General features: G+C 35.5%; 1 protein-coding gene across 1 annotated transcript in view; it reads right to left on the reverse strand.

Annotated features, from left to right (window-relative positions):
* Positions 1 to 4,023: 4,023 nt before the first annotated feature.
* Positions 4,024 to 21,990, reverse strand: part of SPATA17 (spermatogenesis associated 17) — a 188,709-nt gene continuing 170,742 nt past the window's right edge. Inside the window, exons 10-11 of the mRNA XM_057728510.1 lie at positions 7,594 to 7,676; positions 4,024 to 4,182 (exon numbers count right to left, since the gene is read on the reverse strand). Coding sequence (XP_057584493.1) covers positions 7,596 to 7,676 — 81 coding nt within the window. The 3' untranslated portion in view covers positions 4,024 to 4,182; positions 7,594 to 7,595. The remainder of the gene's footprint in view (positions 4,183 to 7,593; positions 7,677 to 21,990) is intronic.

A 21,990-nucleotide genomic window follows, 5' to 3' on the forward strand; every position in this document is an offset into this window, starting at 1 on the left:
CGTGGCATGTGGGATCTTCCTGGAGCAGAGATAGAACCCATGTTCTCTGCATTGGCAGGCAGATTCTTAACCACTGCGCCACCTAGGAAGCCCCTGTCTTGTTTCTGATTTTAATGGGAAAGTTTCTACCTTCTGACCATTAAGTATGTTAGATGGAAGTTTCTTGTAGATATTTTTTATCAAGTTGAAAGATTTCTCCTCTAATTGTAGTGTAATAGTGTCCTGAGAGCTTTGTCATAAATGGGTGTTGTTTTATCAAATACTTTTCCTGAGTCTAATGAAATGATCGTGGGATTTTTTGTTTGTTTGTTGATGTGAAGCATTACATTAATTTTTCAAATGTTGAACCAGCCTGGTATACCTGGGATAAATCCTACCTGGTGTGGTGTATAATTTTTTCTATACATTGTTGGATTTGATTAGTTAATATTTTGTTGAGGATTTTGCATCTATGCTGATGAGAGATATTCGTTTGTAATTTTCTTTTCTTAAAATTTATTTATTCGATTTTGCTATTAATGTAATGCTGGCCTCAGAATAAATTAGGAAGTATACCCTCTGTTTCTATCCCCTGGAAGAGGTTGTAGAGAATTGGTATCATTTTGCTCTTAAATATTTGATAGAATTCACCAGTGAACCCAAGTGGACCTGGTGGCTTCCCCTTTTGGAAGATTATTGTTGATTCTATTTCTTTAATGGGTAGACTTATATTCAGATTATCTGTTTCTTCTTGTGTTCATTTTGGCAAATTGTCTTTCAAGGAATTGATCTATGTCATCTAGGTTACCAAATGTGTGGGCATAAAGTTATTTACAGTATTTTGTCAATTTCTTTTCAAATTGCAGAAATTATAGTATGCACTGGTGTCTTATTGCATTTTTAATTTTCATTTTTTAATTGAAGTATAATTGACATAATATTACATTAGTTTCAGGTGTACAACATAGTGATTTGATATTTTAATACATTATGAAATGATTACTACTGTAAGTCTGGTTACCATCTGTCACCCTACAAAGTTATTACAGCATTACTGACTGTATTCCCTATGCTGTTTATATCCCCCCATGATATTTATTTTATAACTGGAAGTTTGCACCTTTTAATCCTCTTCATCTATTTCACTATCCCCACTCTCCTCCCCTGTGACAAACACTAGTTTGTTCTCTGTATCTATAAGTCTGCTCCTGTTTTGTTTTGTTTATTCATTTGTTTTGGTTTTTAGATTCTACATATAAGTGTTGTCTTTTTGATGATAGCCATTCTGACAGGTATGAGGTCATATCTCATGTGGTTTTGATTTGCCTTTCTCTGATGATTAGTGATGTTGAGCATCTTTTCATGTACCTGTTGGCCATCTGCATGTCTATTCAGTTCCTTTGCCCATTTTTAAAATCAGATTGTTTTTTGTTATTGAGTTGTGTGAGTTCTTCATATATCTTGGATATGAACTCCTTATCTGATATATGATTTGCAAATATTTTCTCCCATTATCATTTCATTTTGTTGATGGTTTTCTTTGCTGTGCAGAAACTTTTTTGTTGTAGTCCACCTGTTTATTTTTGCTTTTGTTGCCTTTGCTTTTGGAGTCAGACCCAAAACTCAGCACCAGTACTGATGGAAAGAAGTTTACTACCTGTTTTCTTCTAGAAGGTTTCTGGCTTCAGGTCTTACATTCAAGTCATTAATCCATTTGAGTTAACTCTTTTGTGTATGATATAAAGATAGTAGTCTAGTTGCATTCTTTTGCACATGGTTGTCCAGTGGTCCCAACTCAATTTACTGAAGAGATCGTCCTTTCTTCATTGTATATTCTTGCCTTCTTTGTCATAAATTAATTGTTGAGCTTGGTTTGCAATTTTGAGGAGGATTTTGCATCTATGCTCATCAGTGATACTGATCTCTAATTTTCTTTCTTTTTGTTGTGCTTGTCTGGTTTTGGTATCAGGATAATACTGGCCTCATAAAATGAATTTGAAAGCATTCCTTCTTCAATTATTTGGAAGAGTTTGAGAAGGATAGGTACTAAATCTTTTTTGAATGTTTGGTAGAATTCACCCGTGAAGCTGTCTGGTCTTGGACTTTTGTTTAAGGGGTTATTTTTGTTACTGTATCAAAAGTAATGTGACTAGAGAAGTATTTTAGTAATTGCAAGATGAAATTACTACCCTCAAAGAGTACTCTTTGTTAAACTTGTAGACTGGGGCAGGCCAATTCACAATTTTCGATCACTCACAATTTTGTTTCTGATTTTCCAACACAGGTAACTTTGGAGCACTAAGGCTATGCAATAGCTCATAATCTAATGCTGAAAGTTATTGTAAAAAATGAATTCCCCAAATATTGTGAGTCCTAGCAGCAGCATAAGAATAAGATTCCAGTCTCCTAAGATTATTATTATTAAAGAACAGGAATTATTGATTCCATTATTATAAAGTAATACAGCCTATAAAAGAAGAAAAGAATAATTAGGGAAGAGAGAAACAAAGCTTAGTGGAGGTAGAAACCATCATAACAAGAGGCCAAGTTATATACTCTCCACTCAGCAGAAACATCGTTTTGGGTTTTTTTTTTTTTTCCTCTCATCAGTTGTTTGTAGAGTAAATGAAGTCTATTTTGTCATCTGGTATAGACTTAATGAATAACTTTTCAAAGGACTCTGATCTGTTCTAAATCTAGCTACTTCTCCTCACTTTCTTACACTTTACAACATAAAATAACTCATAACTTTCTTCTGTTATTTTGTATAACACCCAATATAACATTTTTCCATTCTATTTTTATTCTCCTATCCCCAAATGGCAGCAAATGCCTCCTTGCAATAAATGTTGTCTTATTTTAAAAAAACAAACACATTTGTCTTTATTACTTATTTGCAATTCCTACAAACCTATACTTATTATACTTCCCAGCATATTCACCAAATTGAATGAAGTTATTGAATGAATGCTCTAAATGAATGTTAACTGTTTTTTTAAAAAAATAGCATTAAAGGTGTTTTAAAAAAGAATCTTTTTCATATAAAACTTCACAAACCATAACCTCACCACATGATACCTCCTTATATCAAACAGTTTAAAAAATTCCAGCTTAGACTCTCATAATGAGAAGGGCAAGGTTACAGACTGAATCACCAACTTGTCATGTAGCTTTCAAGTGCTCAATGTTCAGACTCTTTCTAATTCCAGTAATTGTCTTACAAGTTTGTGCTAAGGTCAGAATTAGCAAATATTCACTCAGCATCGACAAAATACCTAATAGATGGTTAATTGTTACTAAAGATTCAAACGGCTAGGAGGCATGCTCTCAAATTTCATAAGCTAATCATCGGTCGGATGCTTGTTTTTCAGTCAGCAACCATTTACTAGGTGAATACAATCAGCTGGATAGACCCTTGCAAGTAGATGATCTCTGTGCAGCAAAGATTTGCGAATGTCTTCTCCACCTGAGGGTGTCTATGCTTCTGCTCCCACACTCGCTGGTCCATGTCTGTGTGTCTCAAGGAGGGGAGGGGGGTTTCTAACTGGTCTGATGAGTTGGTGTTTTCCTCAGAGCAGAGCTTTCATACCAAACCATTCTACCCCACTCATTCTTCAAACCACTCATCACTCATTCTTCACGCTAGCTGCCCTTCACTTGGGCTTGCAACACCAGTGTGACTAGGATTGGGGTCAGAATATGGCCACTTCAGCGGAACGATTTATGGTACTTTTGGTCACCAACGGCTGTGGTTGTGACATTCTCAGAGGTAAAAGACCCACTGTTCATACACACACACACACACACACACACACACGCGCGCGCACCATATATATATATATATATATATATATAATCTTTTTTTCACACTGTAATTAATTCGTGAGTAGTCAGCTGTAAAATATTATAGTTTATTGAATCATAATAAGAATGGTTTAAGTGTATTTTCTGTAGGATCCTCATTTGTACTTTCCGTTTAGAACTGTAGAGGTTTGAATGAACCAGAGATAGTTCTAATTTCTTCTTTGGACAGATGGGGGGAGGGGGAAGAGAGAGAGAGAATAGGAAACACTTCAAAGGCTGAGAGACATGTGTCCAGGTTATTCAGCATCCATCAAAGTAGAATCCAGGATTCCAGGCAGTGGGGTCTTCTATTCAACACACTTTGCACCATAACCTCATTTTTACACTTTGTCTTGTTTTCTAAAATCAAAACAGTAAAATGGAAGGAGAAAAATAATCCAGTAACATGAGTTCTCAGATTATCTAAATATTCCTCACTTAGAGTTAAGCTCGGTTAAGAGTCTTGTGATGCTACAGCCCTGATTTGACTCATTTCTGTCCCTGCTGGAATTACCCTTTTCTCTGAGCTCTGTCTATACCGCTGCAGGTCCTGGTCAACAACACTGATCGTGTGTGCACCAGTCACACAGTGTTCAGCCAGCCTGCCTCCGTCATAAAGGAACACAGCAGAATGTCTTCCTAGAGGCAAGTGGGCTGTTATATCATCTTCAGTCAAAGGATAAAGGTACTAAAGACATTTTGATTTTTGTTTTGTTTTTTGCCAATTCACTATGACTAAACTGCAAAGGGTTATAAATTCACATAGTGCCAAACTGAATGACAAGGTGTAGGAACTTTTCTTGTTGAATTAAAAATTTAACCCCAACAGGCACATATGTAGCTTCTATGCCTGATGATTTCTCTCCCCTCATGTATCTTCCTTTACCTTACACAGCTGCTGAGACCATATTTCCTCTGGAAAAAGACAATGGAATTTCACCCCTTTCCCAATTCAGGTACTAACCAAACATTTTTCATTTTTATTTTTTTTCTCAGCTACTTGAGTCATGCCTATGCCAAATTCCTATGAAAATGGGAAACAAGTACATTCTTTTTCACATATAACAAATAATTCCATTAAAACTAATCACATATGGCCTCAAAATTGAACTTGTTAGCAGAATGATAGTCTGGGCCAAAGCCCATTGCAAAGAAGAATGTAAGAAAAGTGAGACGCACATAATACAAGAAAACTCACAGTGATGTTGGACCAACCAATGATTTCACCTTATGGTGCTAATTTTTCTCCACTCTAATCTTTAAAGAGACTCTTCTGTCTGGAAAGATGAATGGAGCTGAAAAGAGGGCAGCGTGAGCTGACGGGACATAGCACCTTCTGGTTTAGACAAAGGTGCCTTTGGGAAACTAGCAAAGGTTACAAAAGTGAGTAGTTATACAGAAAAATTAAAGAAATTAAAAGGAATCATATTATCCTAGTCAGGGAGTAGGTTTTAAAGTATGTGTGCATTTAAAATCTAATTCACTCTGTGCAATTTCAGTGGCTGAAGTGTTAGTGCATTAATCAAAATGGGTAGGTGTAGGCTCTGCTTATCCTAAACTCAGACATGCTAAAGGAAAGAAAGATTAATTTGATAAAGGCGTCACTATTTCTAATCGGACTGATGGGAAAGTGTAGTATGGTGTACGAGGCAATGTCGGGTGAATTATAGCGAAGTGATGAACTACCTTGAGGCTGAAGCAATCAAATAGATAGCTCTCAAAATTACCACAGCATCTTTATTCAACACTGTGGTGCAAGTGTTCCTGTCTCGGCCTTCTTTACAAAGAGCAGAAAGCACTCTGTTGTATTTGGTGAAATTAAATCATAATAGGAGAGCATCAGCTAAGGCTGCTACCCTTCACTTACCAAAATTAAACACTAGATATTAATTTCCTTTCTAAGAGGAGGAGATGACATTTTGATAATATTTTCAATTCACAGAATAGTTAAAAATCCAAGAGAAGAGTTAGCAGTTTTTAAAAATCTCTCGTATATTTGCACCTTGTGCACTCTTTTTAATTAAAAGTAATGTGAAACATTTGTTACTCATGCTTGTCTTTCTTATAAATAATTTAGCAAGTCATTATTTTGTCTTCAGAAAAAAACGATAATTGTCTCTAAATTATTATGATTGAATAGAATAAAGTCAAGATGTTTTTGTAATTGGTATGGAAGAGCAAGCAGTTCCTACTGGAGTGTTTTTGTTTAATGATTTGCTTTTGTCTGATTAGATAAAAATTTCAAAAAATAAGACCACAAAGAAATATCTCCTCAAAAGGTACCCCTAATCTCACTATCAAAAGATAACTACCAGTAACATTCTTGCCTTATATGAATTTATACCTACATATGTAATATATAAATAAGCACATGCAAGTGTGTTTTTATACATATGTACACATTACATATGTGTGGGCACACACATACACACACGCACATATACAGGTTTTTTAATGCAATCAGACTACATTGTTTACTTTGAATCCAGCTTTCTTAGAAATATATTGGAGGCATTTTTTCAAATTAATAGGTAAAGATCTATGTTAACATTTCTAATGTCTTCATAGTATTGCATTTTATGTCTCTTACCATTTATTTAACTTAATGTATACTAATGAATATTCAAGTTGTTTTCAACTTTTGGCTATTATAAACAGGATATATTTTTTAATTAAAATCTGAAATCATACACAAATGTGAAAAATTTTATTTAGATTACTTCATGCTGTGAGTCACAAATACTAGATAAATGCTCCAATGGGTACTGACACATTTTATAAACCTTTGAAACGGTAATCCCACTTGGCATTATATGTATGTTTCTCCACTAGCTCAGCATATTTCATATTTCCCCTCATATATTCCTTTGGAGTAGTTAAAAGGTGGTCAGTTATTTCTATCTACATTTAACATACTGACTTCCAGTTGAAGCATCCAAAGTTATAAATATGGGAAAGGCAATATTAATTAAATCTAAGGAACATATCTGTTTGCCTCTACTTTGTGTTTTTTCCAACAGACCAGAGCTTTCCCCCTGGTTCTTGGTGTGGGAGGATCCTTGAGGAATTAACTAGCCTGATTTCTCATTCCTGCCTCTTTTCCTTCAATTGTAGTGATTTTTCTGTCTTCATCCAATACCACCTTTAAATTTGGCTGAAAATGTCAGAATACCTCCTATTACTCTCCCTTTGATTGTAATCACTTCTCTACTCTGAAACGCCTTAGCAATTAAATACAGCATTCATTGAGAGTTTATTCTGTGATCTAGAATTTTATGTGGGCATCTCTGTTCTTCTCTAGTCTGCAAACGTTGGTCCTTAGAGACCCCAAAACGCTATTTATTTCAAATCCTCTAAAGGCACCTTGCACTTTAAATAACACACATATTGAATATAGTATTTTAAACTATACTCTAGTTATATAGTAATGAGAAATATTTTAGCCTTTGGACACCATCAATATTTTCTCATTATATTATGTAAAACTATTTATTTACTGTATTAATTAATTTAAAGAGAAAGGGTATTTCAGGTATTTGTCAGTTCTACTCTGAGTTCATTTTGGAGAAGACACTTGAAATACAAAATCCATGATTTCTAAATGTTGAAAACCATTAGACTAGAGTGAAAGAAATATATGGAGCTGTATTACGTATAAATATTATTATAGCATGGTTTTTTTAAATGCTTGATAGTTAAGTCAATCTCATTTGATTTTTTATGTTATTTACTATAGCATTTTTTGAAGTACTTTTTAGCAAAAATGCATACCTTTATACAATTTGTCCAGCTTTTGAATACAATTTTCCATACTTTGAGAAGAGCTCAAATGATGGCAATACAGTTTGAAAATCCTAGGAGGAAAAAGATCAAAGATTACCAAAGAGGTCTTACTGATTTCTTACTTTATTTTTGAAAAATAATTTATTATATTAAATTGCTAGATAGAGATCATTTAGCTGCACTGCAAATCTCTCATCATACCCTCAAATAAAATGAAATTAGCGTGTTTTATCAGTTGAGAGCCAGATATATGGACATTTTCTTAAACGCATAGCTTTCACAAGCTGTGGCTGGCAGCCTGGGGAAGCTCTGAGCAACACAAGGACATGGCTACCTGTCTTCACAGAGCTTATGATCTACGTTTCACCTTGACCTTGACGATGGTGCATTTGGCTCCTTTTCTTACACGATGTTTTTTCTACATTTCCCCTCATTGAATTGTCTCTAGAAAAACCTCTGTTTACTGAACACATTGCCTCTCAGTCTTTATTCTTAGAGACGCCTCCACCTAGACAGCTTTGTCTCCAGTTTTGCCCACAGTTTTTTCCTTCCCTTCATCACATCCCTGTTCAAAGAGATGCTCCCTGACTACCTGCACATAAAATAGTACTCCTGAAACTTTCTATCATTTTAAACGGCCCTATTTTCTTCATAGCAATTACTACTCTTCGATACTGTATTTATTTTGTGTCCTGCATGAGATGGCAAGCTTCATAGGGGTAGGTACCTTGTTTTGTGCAAAATAATATTTGTTGACTGAATGAATGAAAAGGGAAAGGTGTTACACACAGATAATTATAATAGAGGGACATCTGTGGTAAGTATCACAGAACTGATTCAAACAAACGCTGAAGAAGTTCAGAAGGAAGAGAGGACAAATCATTTTTTGTTGAGTAACCACAGAAACAGCATTTGGTTGAGATAGAAATGAATGCTTTTCATGCATGTTAAATAGGCAAAGTCATTAAAGAGGTAAAGTACTAAATCGACAGTGGATGCTATAAATAAATGGTCAGACTATATAAAAGTGTGTTTCTCCTCTGTAAAGGAGGCTTATCCTCAATAGAAATGATTTTGGATAATTTTATTGTTCTTAAGAAAACCTTGGAAGGAAAGACCTCTGCCCAGGGTCAACCTCTTTAGAGGGTTCCTACATTACAAACACACAGAAAATAAATGTATTAAAGAACATGCAGGAACCTCTGTCACTAGGAATCTGGCTCTCCACTCCGATACAACAGACCCCCAACCCTAAATAACTGCTTTTATGAATAAGGCTATTCAGGCCCCAGGGAAAAGCCCCACATCTGTTGCTTTGTGTTTATGAAACAAAAGCAACTAAGCCCAAGTGACATGAAGGACAAGAGGTTGTAACAGACACTGCTTTTGAGTATGAAAAGAATTTGCGTGACAAAAATGCTTAAAGACTAATTAATTTGAATAAAATCCTTCCCTTTGGATACCATGAACGCAACAGAATTTTATGCAATGAAGTATTACTTTCCTGTGGTGCTGAAATCCATATTCTGGCTTTTTTTGAAATTTGAAATTGTGATTCTAGGGGTACTCAGGAATTGACATATTATTTGCAAGAGTCACACATGACACAACGGGAACATTTTGCAATGGTAAGTAATTCATATTACTCTTAAACTTGAATGTATGAAGTTAGGCATATGTGCGAAGCATGACAGTGATTTTTTAATGTTGGCACTTGATGAACCCTGAAGTCTAGAACTATGAATGGTTTAAGTTTTATAAATATATATGTATAATAATAATCTAAGTTTCAAAAAAGTAAATGAACAGGTTAGTTTTGTGCAAGTGATCTTAGTTTAAACATTTGTTATTTTTAACTAAGTTTTTTATTTTACTATAATAAATCATTTTGGATATTTAAAAAATTTATTTTCTAATTTAAAAAGAATTGTTGATTTACAATATGATAGTAGTTTCAGGTGTATGGCATAGTGATTCAGTATTTTTACAGATTATACTCCATTGAAAGTTATTATAAGATAATGGCTATAATTCCCTGTACTGTACAATATATCCTTGTTGCTTATCTATTTTATACATAGTAGTTAGTATCTCTTAGCACTATACCCCTAGTTTGCCCCTACCTGCTTCCCTCTCCCCTTTGGTAACCAGTAGTTTGTTTTCCATATCTATAAGTCTGTTTCTGCTTTGCATATACATTTGTTTGTATTATTTTTAGATTCTGCATATAAATGATATCACAGTATTTGTCTTTCTCTGTCTGATATACTTTAGAAATTCAGCTCTACATGAAATGAAGAACATTAGAGAAGAAATAAATGAAGGTAAAGGTCCTAATTGATCTTATAGATAACAGCCTTGTTCAAAATAATAACAACAATATAATCAGTGATTATAGCTTATGGATAAGGCAAATAAATGACAGCAATATTATAAGGGATGGAAGGTAGGAATTGGGAATAATCTGTTATAAGGTAGTTGAACTACCTATGAAACAATACAGTGTCATCTGAAAGTGGACTTGGAATTAGTCATAAATGTATATTCCAAACTCTAGCATAACCACTAAAAGATTTTTTTAAAGAAGTATAACTGATGTGCTAAGAGGAGAAAAAATGAAATCATATAAATGCTGAATTAAAACTAGAGAAGCCTGAAAGAGTGGAAGGCAAAAACAGAAACAAAAAACCAACAAAGAACAAGGCAATGAATGGAAAACAGATACAAATATCATAGAATATTAATCCAATTATATTAATAATCACTTTAAGTGTGAATGGTTTAAATACACTAATAAAAGGCAAAGACTGTGGATGCAAAACAAGATCCAACTATATCTTGGCTATATGAAACCTACTTTAAATTAAAAAAACACAAGCAGATTAAAAGTAAAGGGATGGAGAAGATATACCATCTAACATTAATCAAAAGAAAGTTGGAGTAGCTACATTAATTTCAGACAAAATAGTCTTCAGAGTAAGGAATATAATTAGGAATAAAGATGGGCATTACATGATAAAGGGGTCAATTTTCAAAAAAGACATAACCGTCCTTAAAGTGTGTGTGCCTAACAACAGAGTATCAAAATACTTGAAGTAAAAACTAATAGAACTGCAAGGAGAGATAGACAAATTCACTATTGCAATTGGAAGTCAATACCCCTTTATAAGTAACTGATAGATCCAGCTGGCAGAATGCCAGTAAGGATACAGTTGAACTGAAAAGCACTATCACTCAACTGGATCTAATTGACATTTACAGATTACTTCATCCAACAATAACCACATACTCTTCTCGAGCTCACATGGAATATTCACCAAGTAGACCACATTCTGAGCCATAAATTATACCTTAACAATTTCAAAAGAGTAGACATCATACAAAGTATGCTCTTAGACCACAGTGGAATTAAACTAAAAATTAACAACAAAAAGATAATTTAAAATTCCTGAAATATTTAGTGATTAAACAACATACTACTAAATAATACAAAGAAGAAGCATCAAGAAAAAAATATTTTGAACTAAATGAAAACTAAAATACACCTTGTCAAAATTTGTGGGATGCAGCAAAAGCAGTGCCTAGAGGAAAATTTATAGCATTGAATGCATATAGTAGAAAAGAAGATCTATAGTCACTAATCTAAGCTTCAACTTTAGGAAACTAAAAAGAGAGCAGATTAAGTCCAAAGTAAGCCAAAGAAAGTAAAATCAGAGCAGAAATTGAAAATAGGAAATCAGAAAAAAAGATCACCAAACCAAAACCTGGTTCTTTGAAAAGATCAATAAATTGATAAACACCTAACCAGGCTAAGAAAAAAGAAAGAAGATACAAATTACAAATATCAGAAATGAAAGATGGACCATAACTACTGATCCCATGGACATTAAAAGGTTAATAAAAGAATAGTATAAACAACTCTGTTCATAAATTTGATAGGTGAAATGGACCAATTCCTTGGAAGTCACAATCTACCAAAATTCACACAAGGGGACATAATCTGAATAAGCCTATCTATTTAAAAATTGCATAAATAATTAATAACCTTCCAAAACAGGCCCAGATAATTTCACTAGTGAATTATACCAAATGAGGAAGAAATGATACCAATTCTGTATAATTTGTTCCAGAAAACAGAAGCACAGGAAGCACTTCCTAATTCACTGTTTCATCGTCTATAAAATGGAGATATCTTGCAGGGTTGGTGTGAGGATTAAATAGGATAAAACATCTGGCACTTAGCCCTAGGTTTTCCCTCCATCTTTCCTTCAAGGGTAAGAGTCTATTCACATAATACCCACCATGTGCTTTTAGAAGTTAAATTAAATAAATTCCTTTGCCACGTATGAGAGACTGATTATGGTGCGATAATGTAGTGAAATAGGATTGAAAGGATTTTGATCATATCTTCCATCAGTAAAAACATTGTAAGCATCCTCAATGTATTTCTGGTTATCTGTTTGAAATTATACATGTGTAATACTGTGCTAGTAAAATATAATGTTAAATAGATATACAAATGAGGTAAAAATAAACAGAAATTGTAATATTTTCTTCCCTCATTCCTTTGGATCTTCTTGTTTATTTAGTTTGGGGCTCCTCTAATGTAATGAATGAAGCAACAGTAGTTCTGTGTTATACTTTCACCTGTGCATTCCACTAACATTTGAGCATCTGTAGTGTGTCAGCACTATGCTATAGATAGCTTCCAACTAATGGTAACCAGCTTAGTTGTGTCTTCCCAGGATCCCTCACAGGCTAGTGGGAGAGTCAGACAATGGGCATTTATAGTTAAGTAGATAAACAAGGATTGACTCTTCAAATACCTACACTCTACATCCCCAAGTAGAAAATCTTTCACAAATTCTTTATCACTCTTATTTTATTTAAAACCATACTTCTTTTACTTGGCCCTAGTCAATCAATAACCGTTACCTCTGATATAGGAAGAGGTGAATTCGCCATTAGGACAGCTCTGGTTTTGGAAAAAGTGGGGTGCTGGTTCTCATTGGTTTATAATATGCCTTGAATACGTAAAATAGGCCATCCTGCCATGGGAAGCTATTTATGAGCTCAAGAAAACAACCTGCATGACACTTGTGCATTGTCACTTTTGAAATGGGTGGTGGCGGGCAGCTTTTCTGAAAAATAACCCCATCAAGAAAAAACACTGGGATGTAATTCTAAATCCTGCCATAGCCCTTGCTTGCCAGAGCAGACAGCTTTCGCTATTAGGATGCCCAGCCAAACACAAATAATCCACTGCCAAAATGAGCTCCTTGGGACAATTTAGGAGTCTTTGGAAGTGAACGGCTCTTTGAGCTGGAATGCAGCCCAGGTCCATTTTCAAACCCAAGTCAAAATGACAAAGAGCAAATTTCCTGGGCCACTCACCCCCTAAGTGTAGGATTACTTTAGGTTGGCAGCTGCACTGTTTATCTAGTTATTTAAGGCTTTTCATCAGATACTCACAAGCAGCTTCTATGTTGGTAAGCAGGACGGTGCTGATACGCTATAGTGGACAAATCCTCTGAGATTAGTAGGACAAGATGGAAATCAAAGGTTATGCACATATTGTTCAGCTTATATTTTTTACATATTCAGTTCTAAAGTATTGCAAATATTTTTCTCTTAGAGCTAAAAAAAAAAAAAAAAAAAGGAGGGTGGCAAGAACTTTTAGCTGAATATTCAATACAGGAAGATATTTCCTGAATGAGACCACAGTTAAGTCTGGCTAGCACTTGGGATTTTCCATAATCTATAAACAAGAGTTCACAGGCAGGTTTAAAAGATCACCTGGCATTATTCCTGCATGATCCAACTTTGCTCTCATTACACATAGAGAATCCTGTGATGGCCAGATCATTTCTACTGTTTCGACAAAAGAACATATACACAATGGCTAAGTTGTAGTTACTCTCTTCTTTCTGTTCACTATGAGTTTTCAGGAAAACATCCTAAAGCATTCTCTATTATTTGTGTTCTTCTAAATTCCCTAGATTGAGGATTTATTATGTATTCTTTCAATTAAACTATGTGTATATGTTTCCTAAGAAATAATTTTTAGCTGACATTGAGTTGACGATGCAGTGCCAGTCTGAACCTAGAAAGGAAAATAAGTTCATTTATATATTACATCATGCTCAGAGTCTCATTGAGGGTATTTGCAAGTGTTGTTTGAAAACTTTATGACTTCTATTCTGAGGCAGGATTGCTTTCGAGCCAAGCTGGCTGGGTGCTTGTTCCTCATTTGAAAGACAGGGATGAAATGATATAAAAATGATAGCCTACTCACAGGGCTGTTATGAGGATTATGAGTTCATACTTATAAAGCAATTAAAACAATGTCTGGTATATAGAAAATACTTAGTGTTAGCTATTTTCAAATAAGAAACTCTTAAAAACCCTTTCCTTTAAAAAAATAGTTTTGGACAAATAATCCTAAATAGTTGCTAATTCAAAGGTCATTTATATTTGACTTCAGTATACCTATTCCTATTTTTAGGTAAGTGCACCTAAATTCTACAGTTTTATGTTTGAGTTACTATTAATTCTTTTTCCACTTTTATATATCTTTCTTTTTCTTAACAGTTTTATCCTTTTCTTATTTAGTTCGTATTTCTCTTCCACCTTTATAGTCTTGATTATAAATGCACACGTGGGAAATGGCAGGCCAACATGTAAATTGAAGGATGAATAATGGCGTTTCTTGTTTGACCAGTCTATTGTATTATGGTGTATATGGATTATGGCCATAGTAAAAGAGATACAAGATATGAAGATATGTAAGAAGTAATAAACCAGATGCAGGGCTTCCTAGGTGGCACAGTGGTTGAGAATCCACCTGCCAATGCAGGGGACACGGGTTCGATCCCTGCTCCAGGAAGATCCCACATGCTGCAGAGCAACTAAGCCCTTGAGCCTGTGCTTTAGAGCCTGTGAGCCACAACTATTTAGCCCATGTGCTGCAACTACTGAAGCCCAAGTGCCTAGAGCCTGTGCTCCGCAACAAGAGAAGCCACAGCAATGAGGAGCCCACGCACTACAACGAAGAGTAGCCCCCACTCACCGCAACTAAAAGAAAGCTTGCACACAGCAAAAAAGACCCAACACAGCCAATAAAATAAATAAATAAATAAATAAATAAATTTATTTTAAAAAAAAGCAATAAACCAGATGCAGAAATATAGATGCACATATAAAATGTGGCCTAATCGTTTCATTTCAACTACAAACAATAAGAATGTCATCTAAATAAAAGTCACTGAAATGGAACATCCAACAAGAGACAGTGTTGTAGTTAGAATCATCTGTAGCCTGTGAGTTGGTTTGATAACAAAGCTAATGATACCAGGGTAAGAGGTTCCAGTAGCATGACTTTCACATACAAAGGCAACCCGTTTTAAGTACAGGGGAACGCTATATGGGATGGCACTAAAGGGAAAGTCTGGGCTTGTACATGGTTAGTGCACTGGAGAATATGCTGCAAAAACGTTCCAAGATAACATCGGAATGGCTTAAGGAAAACCACTTAAGTGGGGAATACAACTGAAACCAGAATTGTGACATTCTTAAGTACTAAGAGTTTCTTGTAGGAAAGAAACTGAGTGCCTCTGAGTAACTAAGTATTCTAAGAACACTCTCAAGAGCTGGAAAAACTGCTAAAAGACAGGACATATTGTGTCCTGAGTTTACCCTGGTACAAAGTAGGGGCTTGAAAAGTATTATGTGGCTGAAGGAATGACTGAATGATGAATAAATAGACTTGGCCCTGGGGAAACCATAAACCTGTTCAAATTTTGAGCCTTCTGGAATAGCACACCCTTTCTCTCTCCTTCAACCTCATCACTCTAGAAACCAAGAGAAGGAGATGGCAGCTGTATGCCCTGGACTCCATCATCAAGAGGGTCCTCCCAAATTCCACTCTACACTCCCAGACCTTTCCTTTTCCGGATGGTAGACACCATGCCTAGGTCCCTCTGTAACTTCAATAACTTGAGTCTAAGTGTATTTGGGGGAGAAATAGAGAAATCATGAGAGAGAGGGAGAGAGAGAGAGAGGGAGAGAGAGGGAGATTGAGAGAGAAAGAGAAAGAGAATATAGTAGAGAAAATGTAAGTAACATAGTTATGTATGAGTTCTATGAGGAATGAGGGGGCCTCAATAAATCTTGATTGGATAGAAATATAGGTCTTCTCATTGTGACCTCATTTTTCAAGGATGATAACACCTAGATTCATTAGTAAACAGGCTATAAGGATGTGTTCAATGATGTCTTCTTTATAAGAACACTGTTACTATCTATCTACATTATTCAGATTCCTTATTTGCAAATCCACCTACTCACTAAAATTTATTTGTAACCCCAAAATGCATACTCACAGTGCTTTCCGTCACTCACAGATACAAGCAGAAGTGTGTAATTTTGAGTCACCCAGCACCCACCCTCTCAGCCGAAGCCTGTCTTCTCATTTCAGCTCTCATGCTGTAAACAAGTGTCCTTTTGTGCTCATTTAGTGTCACCTTTTTCACATTTCTGTTGGTGATTTCTCTTTTTAAAATAGACCTCAAGTGTACTGCTGAAGTGCTACCTAGCGTTCCTAAGCACAAAAAAGTTACTGTGGGCTTTATGGAGAAAATATGTTTATTAGACAAGTTTCGTTCAAGCATAAGTTATAGTGCTGTTGGCCAGGAGTTCAATGTTAATAAATCAACAATATGTATTAAATAAGGAGGCTTTCAACAGAAACACACACAAAACAATGTTATGTATTGATTGGGTGACAAGAACGTTGACTGGAGGCTTGCAAGAAACTAACCCGGCACCTCCCTTAGGAGCAATGGCTCAGCATTCGCTGATTCAGTGTTTGCGGCGACTTCATAGAACTCAACTACCGCAACTACGAGAATCAACTGTATCAGGACTTACCTGGTGGCGCAGTGGTTAAGAATCCACCTGCCAGCACATGGGACACAAGCTCGATTCCTGCTCCACGAAGATCCCACATGTCGTGGAGTAACTAAGCCTGTGCACCACAACTACTCAGCCCGCCAGCTACAACTACTGAAGCCTGCGTGCCTAGACCCTGTGCTTGGCAATAAGAGAAGCCACCGCGATGAGAAGCCCATGTACCACAACAAAGAGTAGCCCCCACTTGCTGCAACTAGAGAAAGCCTGCGTGCAGCAGTGAAGACCCGAAGAAGCCAAAAAGATAAATAAATAAATAAATAAAATTTTTTAAAAAAGGAAGCAATATTGTAAAAAATCCAATAAAGACTTAAGAAAAGAAAAAAGAATCGACTGTATTGCTTCAGTACAGCTAAGCTCCATCATGACACACACTGCTGCTTAAACTTACAGCAGTATATTACAGATATATCATGTGTCTCCTAGGACACAAGCAGCACTGAATGAACAAACAAATGAGTGAGAACATGAATAAAAATATGAACTAATGGATTCAAAATACTGTTTACTATTCCTTACGGGGTGGGTTGTAAATAACTCTCCATGAACATTAACCATATACAGATTACAATCTGAAATTTTAGTTTTATAAGAAGTAGTTTCCATTTCAGTATAATTTCTCTGAGATTAAACATAAGATAAAGTATAAATGAAGCTTTAATAAGCAGAATTCTCATAGCCCTCTACTAAACTTAGATTTTCATATTATTACCAGGCATTATCATGTTTGTTTAATTTCCTGTAAAAAAGAATTGTGTTTTAAACATTAATTTATTCACTCACTCATCTTTTCTTTCTTTTCCTTCCTTCCTCTCTCCCTCCCTTCCTTCCATCCTTCTTTCCCTACCTCCTTCCTTCCCTCCTTCCCTCCTTTCTTTCTTCCTTTCGTTCTTTCTCTTTCTCTCCTTCCCTCCCTTTCTTTCTTCCTCCCTCCCTACCCTGCCCTGCCCTTGCCCTCCTTCCTCCCTCCCTCCCTTCCTTCCTTCCTTCTTCCCTCCCTCTTTCCCTTCCTTCTTTATTTTCTCAAAAAGTACAATTTGAGTGCCTATTTATGTGCCAAGCACTGGTCCAAGCAGTGAGGATACAGCAATGCATAAATCAGAAAAAAATGCTGGTCTCCCTGAAGCTGAAGTTCTAGTGAGCGGAGACAGACAACAAGCAAACTAAGTCACATAATAGTAAGTTCTGTGAAGAAAAATAAGATGGGGTAGGAGAGAAGGGTGTGACAGGGCCTGCAACTCAAACCAGGTGGTCAGGAAAGGATGCTCTGAGGTGACACTTGAACACTAACGCAAAGGAGGTGAGAGTGTAACCATGCAAACGAAGAGCCTAACTACCAACCACCAATTGTGTCACTACACCACTAGCGTCACTTCCAGTATCCAAAACCTGCTAAGTTACCTTAAAAAGATCAACTGATCTCCTCTAAGATTTTGGGAGGATTTTTTCAATGTCTGAAACCTGCTAGTGCAGAATGTAGGAGGCATCAAGCAGTAAAAAAAAGTACTGCCTTTTCTCTGTAGACCACACAAAAGGGGCACCATGGCCTTGTTATATATGAACAGAGCTCCACTAATTCACTTCAACAGGCACAGACACATCCTATGCTGTCGGTGAATGGACACCATCCCGGCCCCCAAGGATCAGGAGTGCAAGAGTTCAGCTAGTGAATGGGGTCTCGCCCATAATTTCTAATTCCACTCATGCATTTACATCCCTTGAGCAGCGCTGCCCAAGAGAGATGTTTGGAGAAATAAATAAGGCTATTAATAATGATGACCTATTTCTTGCGTCAATACCACAAATGGTATCTAATGTCAAAAAGTAATTAGCCAGGAAAAGGCACATAGAAATAATACTTGATGCACTGTCTGGGTAAATGGCAGCTGAAGAATGTGTTTTTAGGATTAGCAATAACTAACTTTTGTCAAGGTCCGGTGTTTTTTTCTTTAATTGTGGGCTCCCATGAGAAAAAAGTGATCCTCGTCCAAAAGTACTAACAGAAAATATTTTTCCTCCACTTTTCTTGAAATTATTCACATCTAAGTTTTTGTGATGGAATTTAGCTAGAGGGTGAGGCCTCTGCAAAACAAGTATTGTTCATTTTCTAATTACCTCCTGAAAACGCAAACATCCTAAAACAATACAATGGATAATTTAAAAGGCATAGCTAACTAAAATGAAGGGGCAATTTTCTACTTATCTTAATGGCTTTGAAAGTACAAATCTTAACCTTGAAATCAACCAGTAATCAGATCTTAAAATTAAAAAGTAATATTGCCTTGCCTTCATAGAAGCCAGCTTATCTCCTGTATACCATTTTCATCAAACAATGTTTTCCCCTTGTTGGTTTACTCTTTTACTGCGAGAATGTGTATGATAATGTGAGGTATAAAAATCAAGAAATTAGTCTCACAGCAGGGAGTCTGCTAACAACACCATTTTCATCTTATCTTTCAAGCAGTGACAGAAAACATATTAATTGCAGTTTAATTTATGCAACAAATATTTCATTTTAATTATACTTAATTTTTGTCAAGCTATAAAAATGTCAAGAGTTCTGACAGTTTTTTTCTTACAAGTTTTTTTAAATGAAAGAATTAAAATCAAGTGCTGTTTCTGAAAGAAATTATGAAAGATTTCTAATTACTGCTTATGTTCTTGAAAAATTGCTAATCTACTAGCCCCAAAATAGCATCTGGGAACATGTGAACTTGAAGCTTTATTACTCAATATTTATAATTCTTAATAATATACATGCATCATTAATATGTTGGAATTCTCACAGGAAGAATTTTTTTTGTAATTACAGGATATATCAATAACTGTCATTGAATGGTGAATTTTCTGTATAGAAATGTTTTTGTTAACTCCTGTCAGGAAAACTAAGATGAGAATAAGTGAAACTGATTGCTGCTGATACACTACATTGAAGTAAAGAATATTTACCATTAACGGAAGTGGAAAAAAAAATGTCAAACCACCAAAGCTGAACAGTATCAATTATATTCAGCAAATATTTATTAAGCTCTTACTAGGTGCAAATCCTACCCCAAACATTAACTCTCATATAAAAATTCTACCTCCGCCTGGAAATCCTTCTCTCTTAAGATGCAAATTGCATCTCCTGGCACTGAATGCTTCTGGTGCATAGTTCCGACTGACTTTGTCACTGCCCTTTTATAGTTTCTGCTTTGTGACAACAATTCCCTTCCAAGTTTCACCTCCCCGCTAGATGATAAGTTTCCTGGGGGTAGGATACAGGCCTTCTGTGTTTATATTCCCACCTATCACGCTCAAAAATACTTGAAAATAAAAACCTACCAGTAAAATTAAAATGTTCTGGGTGTTATGTTTTGGGAAGTAACACTATTATTTCAAATGCCTCTCTATAAAATTTGTATAAACCTGTATTTTGAAATCATTGATTTAGACGACTTCCGGTTTTAAGATGGCAAAGTACCTAATTCCTTGCGCTATTTTATATTCAAAGAAATGGCATCCCCAAACATGGAGAATTATAAAAATCTAAAAAAACTACATCTTCCGTGAAACCAGAAGACAACAAAGACCTCAAATTGTAACTTGTGTAGAGAAACAGATAAAGGGTGGCACCAGACCTAAAAGGAACAGAGAACAGAAACACTTGTCTGGAGAGGGGCATATCATTGAAATTCCATGCTATTCTTCCTCCCTAAACCCAGAATCCCCAGGCACTGAAATCTTTGAAGGCAAAGGTGAAGCATAAGGCTTGGCTGAAAGTCTCCACAAGGAACACTTAGCTTTTAAGATCCCTCCCCAAGTTCCCTCAAAGGAACCTTCCTCCCTTTCTCCCCCTGGGGTTCAGATGGTTTGTTCTCTGAGGGAAAAAAATTATAAAACAAAAACTGGAGCATCTAGGCATAGTGGAGGACAAGGGTCAGGCATTATACTGAGATGTAAGTGAAAGTCTTCACACTGATGGTGAGAACACCATTCTACCCCCCGCCCTGTTCCCAAATCCCCAGATACTAGCACACTTGGCAGGGGCTTAGGGAATTTTTTGTTGGGAAAACGAGAGGGTCACAAGTAGTTGTCCCCCCACAGAAGGTCACCACTACAGTGAAAGCCACTTCACTGACATTTTAAAATATGAATCAACAGCCAAAGATCAACCGATGTTTGAGAAAAACCTCCAATCTAAAAGACAGAGAGATAGATCAACAACAACAACAACAAAAAACAATTTAGGTGAACTTGAGATGATGCAAGCAGAACAAAGTATTAAAATCGAGAACAAACACTCTAAAAGACATTAGAAAGGATATTGCATCCATTAAGCAAGTATAGGATGCTATTTTAACATTTTTTAATTAAAAAGATTTTTAGAGAATAATGTGAAAGCAGAAAAAACAACTTGATGGAAAAAAATTTGAATTTAACACCAAAAAACTCTCCTAGAAAGTAAAACAAAAGGACAATAAAATGGAAATAGGACTTACAAGATTTTTTTAAAAAGTTGAGGATCAATGTAAAGAATTCAGTCTCTGATTATAGGAGCTACAAGGAAAAGAATCTGAGAAAACAAAGAGAAAATTATTGGAAAAGAATGCAGGAAAAATTCCCCAAAGCAGAATGACAGATAGCAATGGCTTAAAGACATTTTTCAACTTAAAATTCTATATCTAATCAATACTAAGTATGTGTGAGATGGAATTTTCAGAAGTAAAAGTTATATTGAGAGGCTGTTACAGGGTATGGAGAAAACTTGATAAGAAAATTAAGCAGATGGGGGAAAAGGCAATTATTAGCTCAAGGAAATACAGAAAGTTGTACAAGAAAGAAACATCATCTTAGAATACTTCTTAGTTTAATAGGAAACAATCTTTTCATAGTCCAAAAAAAAGGTAGGGTTTGAATATTTGCTGACTCAAAATATAATTGTATTCCAAGAAAACATGGATATGATAGTATGAAAGAGCTAAATCTCGTCTTCCATAGCTGAAGGTCGGTGGCTATCTTCTAAAACTTATAAATCAAGAGATAGTATATTATTTAGCTACAAGATAAAAGAGTTGAAAGTCGTGATCTCTAGAAAGGAGATCTGGACATGAAGAATGGGAGGAGTGGGTCAGAAGTATGCCACTTTACATTATAAATCTTCGAACATATTCATTTTACTTAAAATATGTACATGTTTTACTTTGATATAAAGTTAAAAATAATTAGTGCACCAAAGTGTTTACTTTTCTCTTAGAATTAAGTTTCTTTTCTACTTGGACAATTATTTTTTAACTACATTCTTCTCAGTAACCAATGCCTTATTTTTCATCATTTATATAAAATACCTAGTTACATTTATCCTAAAAACCTAAATATATGATTTCTCATATGTTATTTTTTTTGCCATATTGCCCTTTCTGAGCATTTTTAACAATG

The sequence above is a fragment of the Hippopotamus amphibius genome, chromosome 3 (assembly GCF_030028045.1).
Source record: "Hippopotamus amphibius kiboko isolate mHipAmp2 chromosome 3, mHipAmp2.hap2, whole genome shotgun sequence".
NCBI classification, from domain to species: domain Eukaryota; kingdom Metazoa; phylum Chordata; class Mammalia; order Artiodactyla; family Hippopotamidae; genus Hippopotamus; species Hippopotamus amphibius.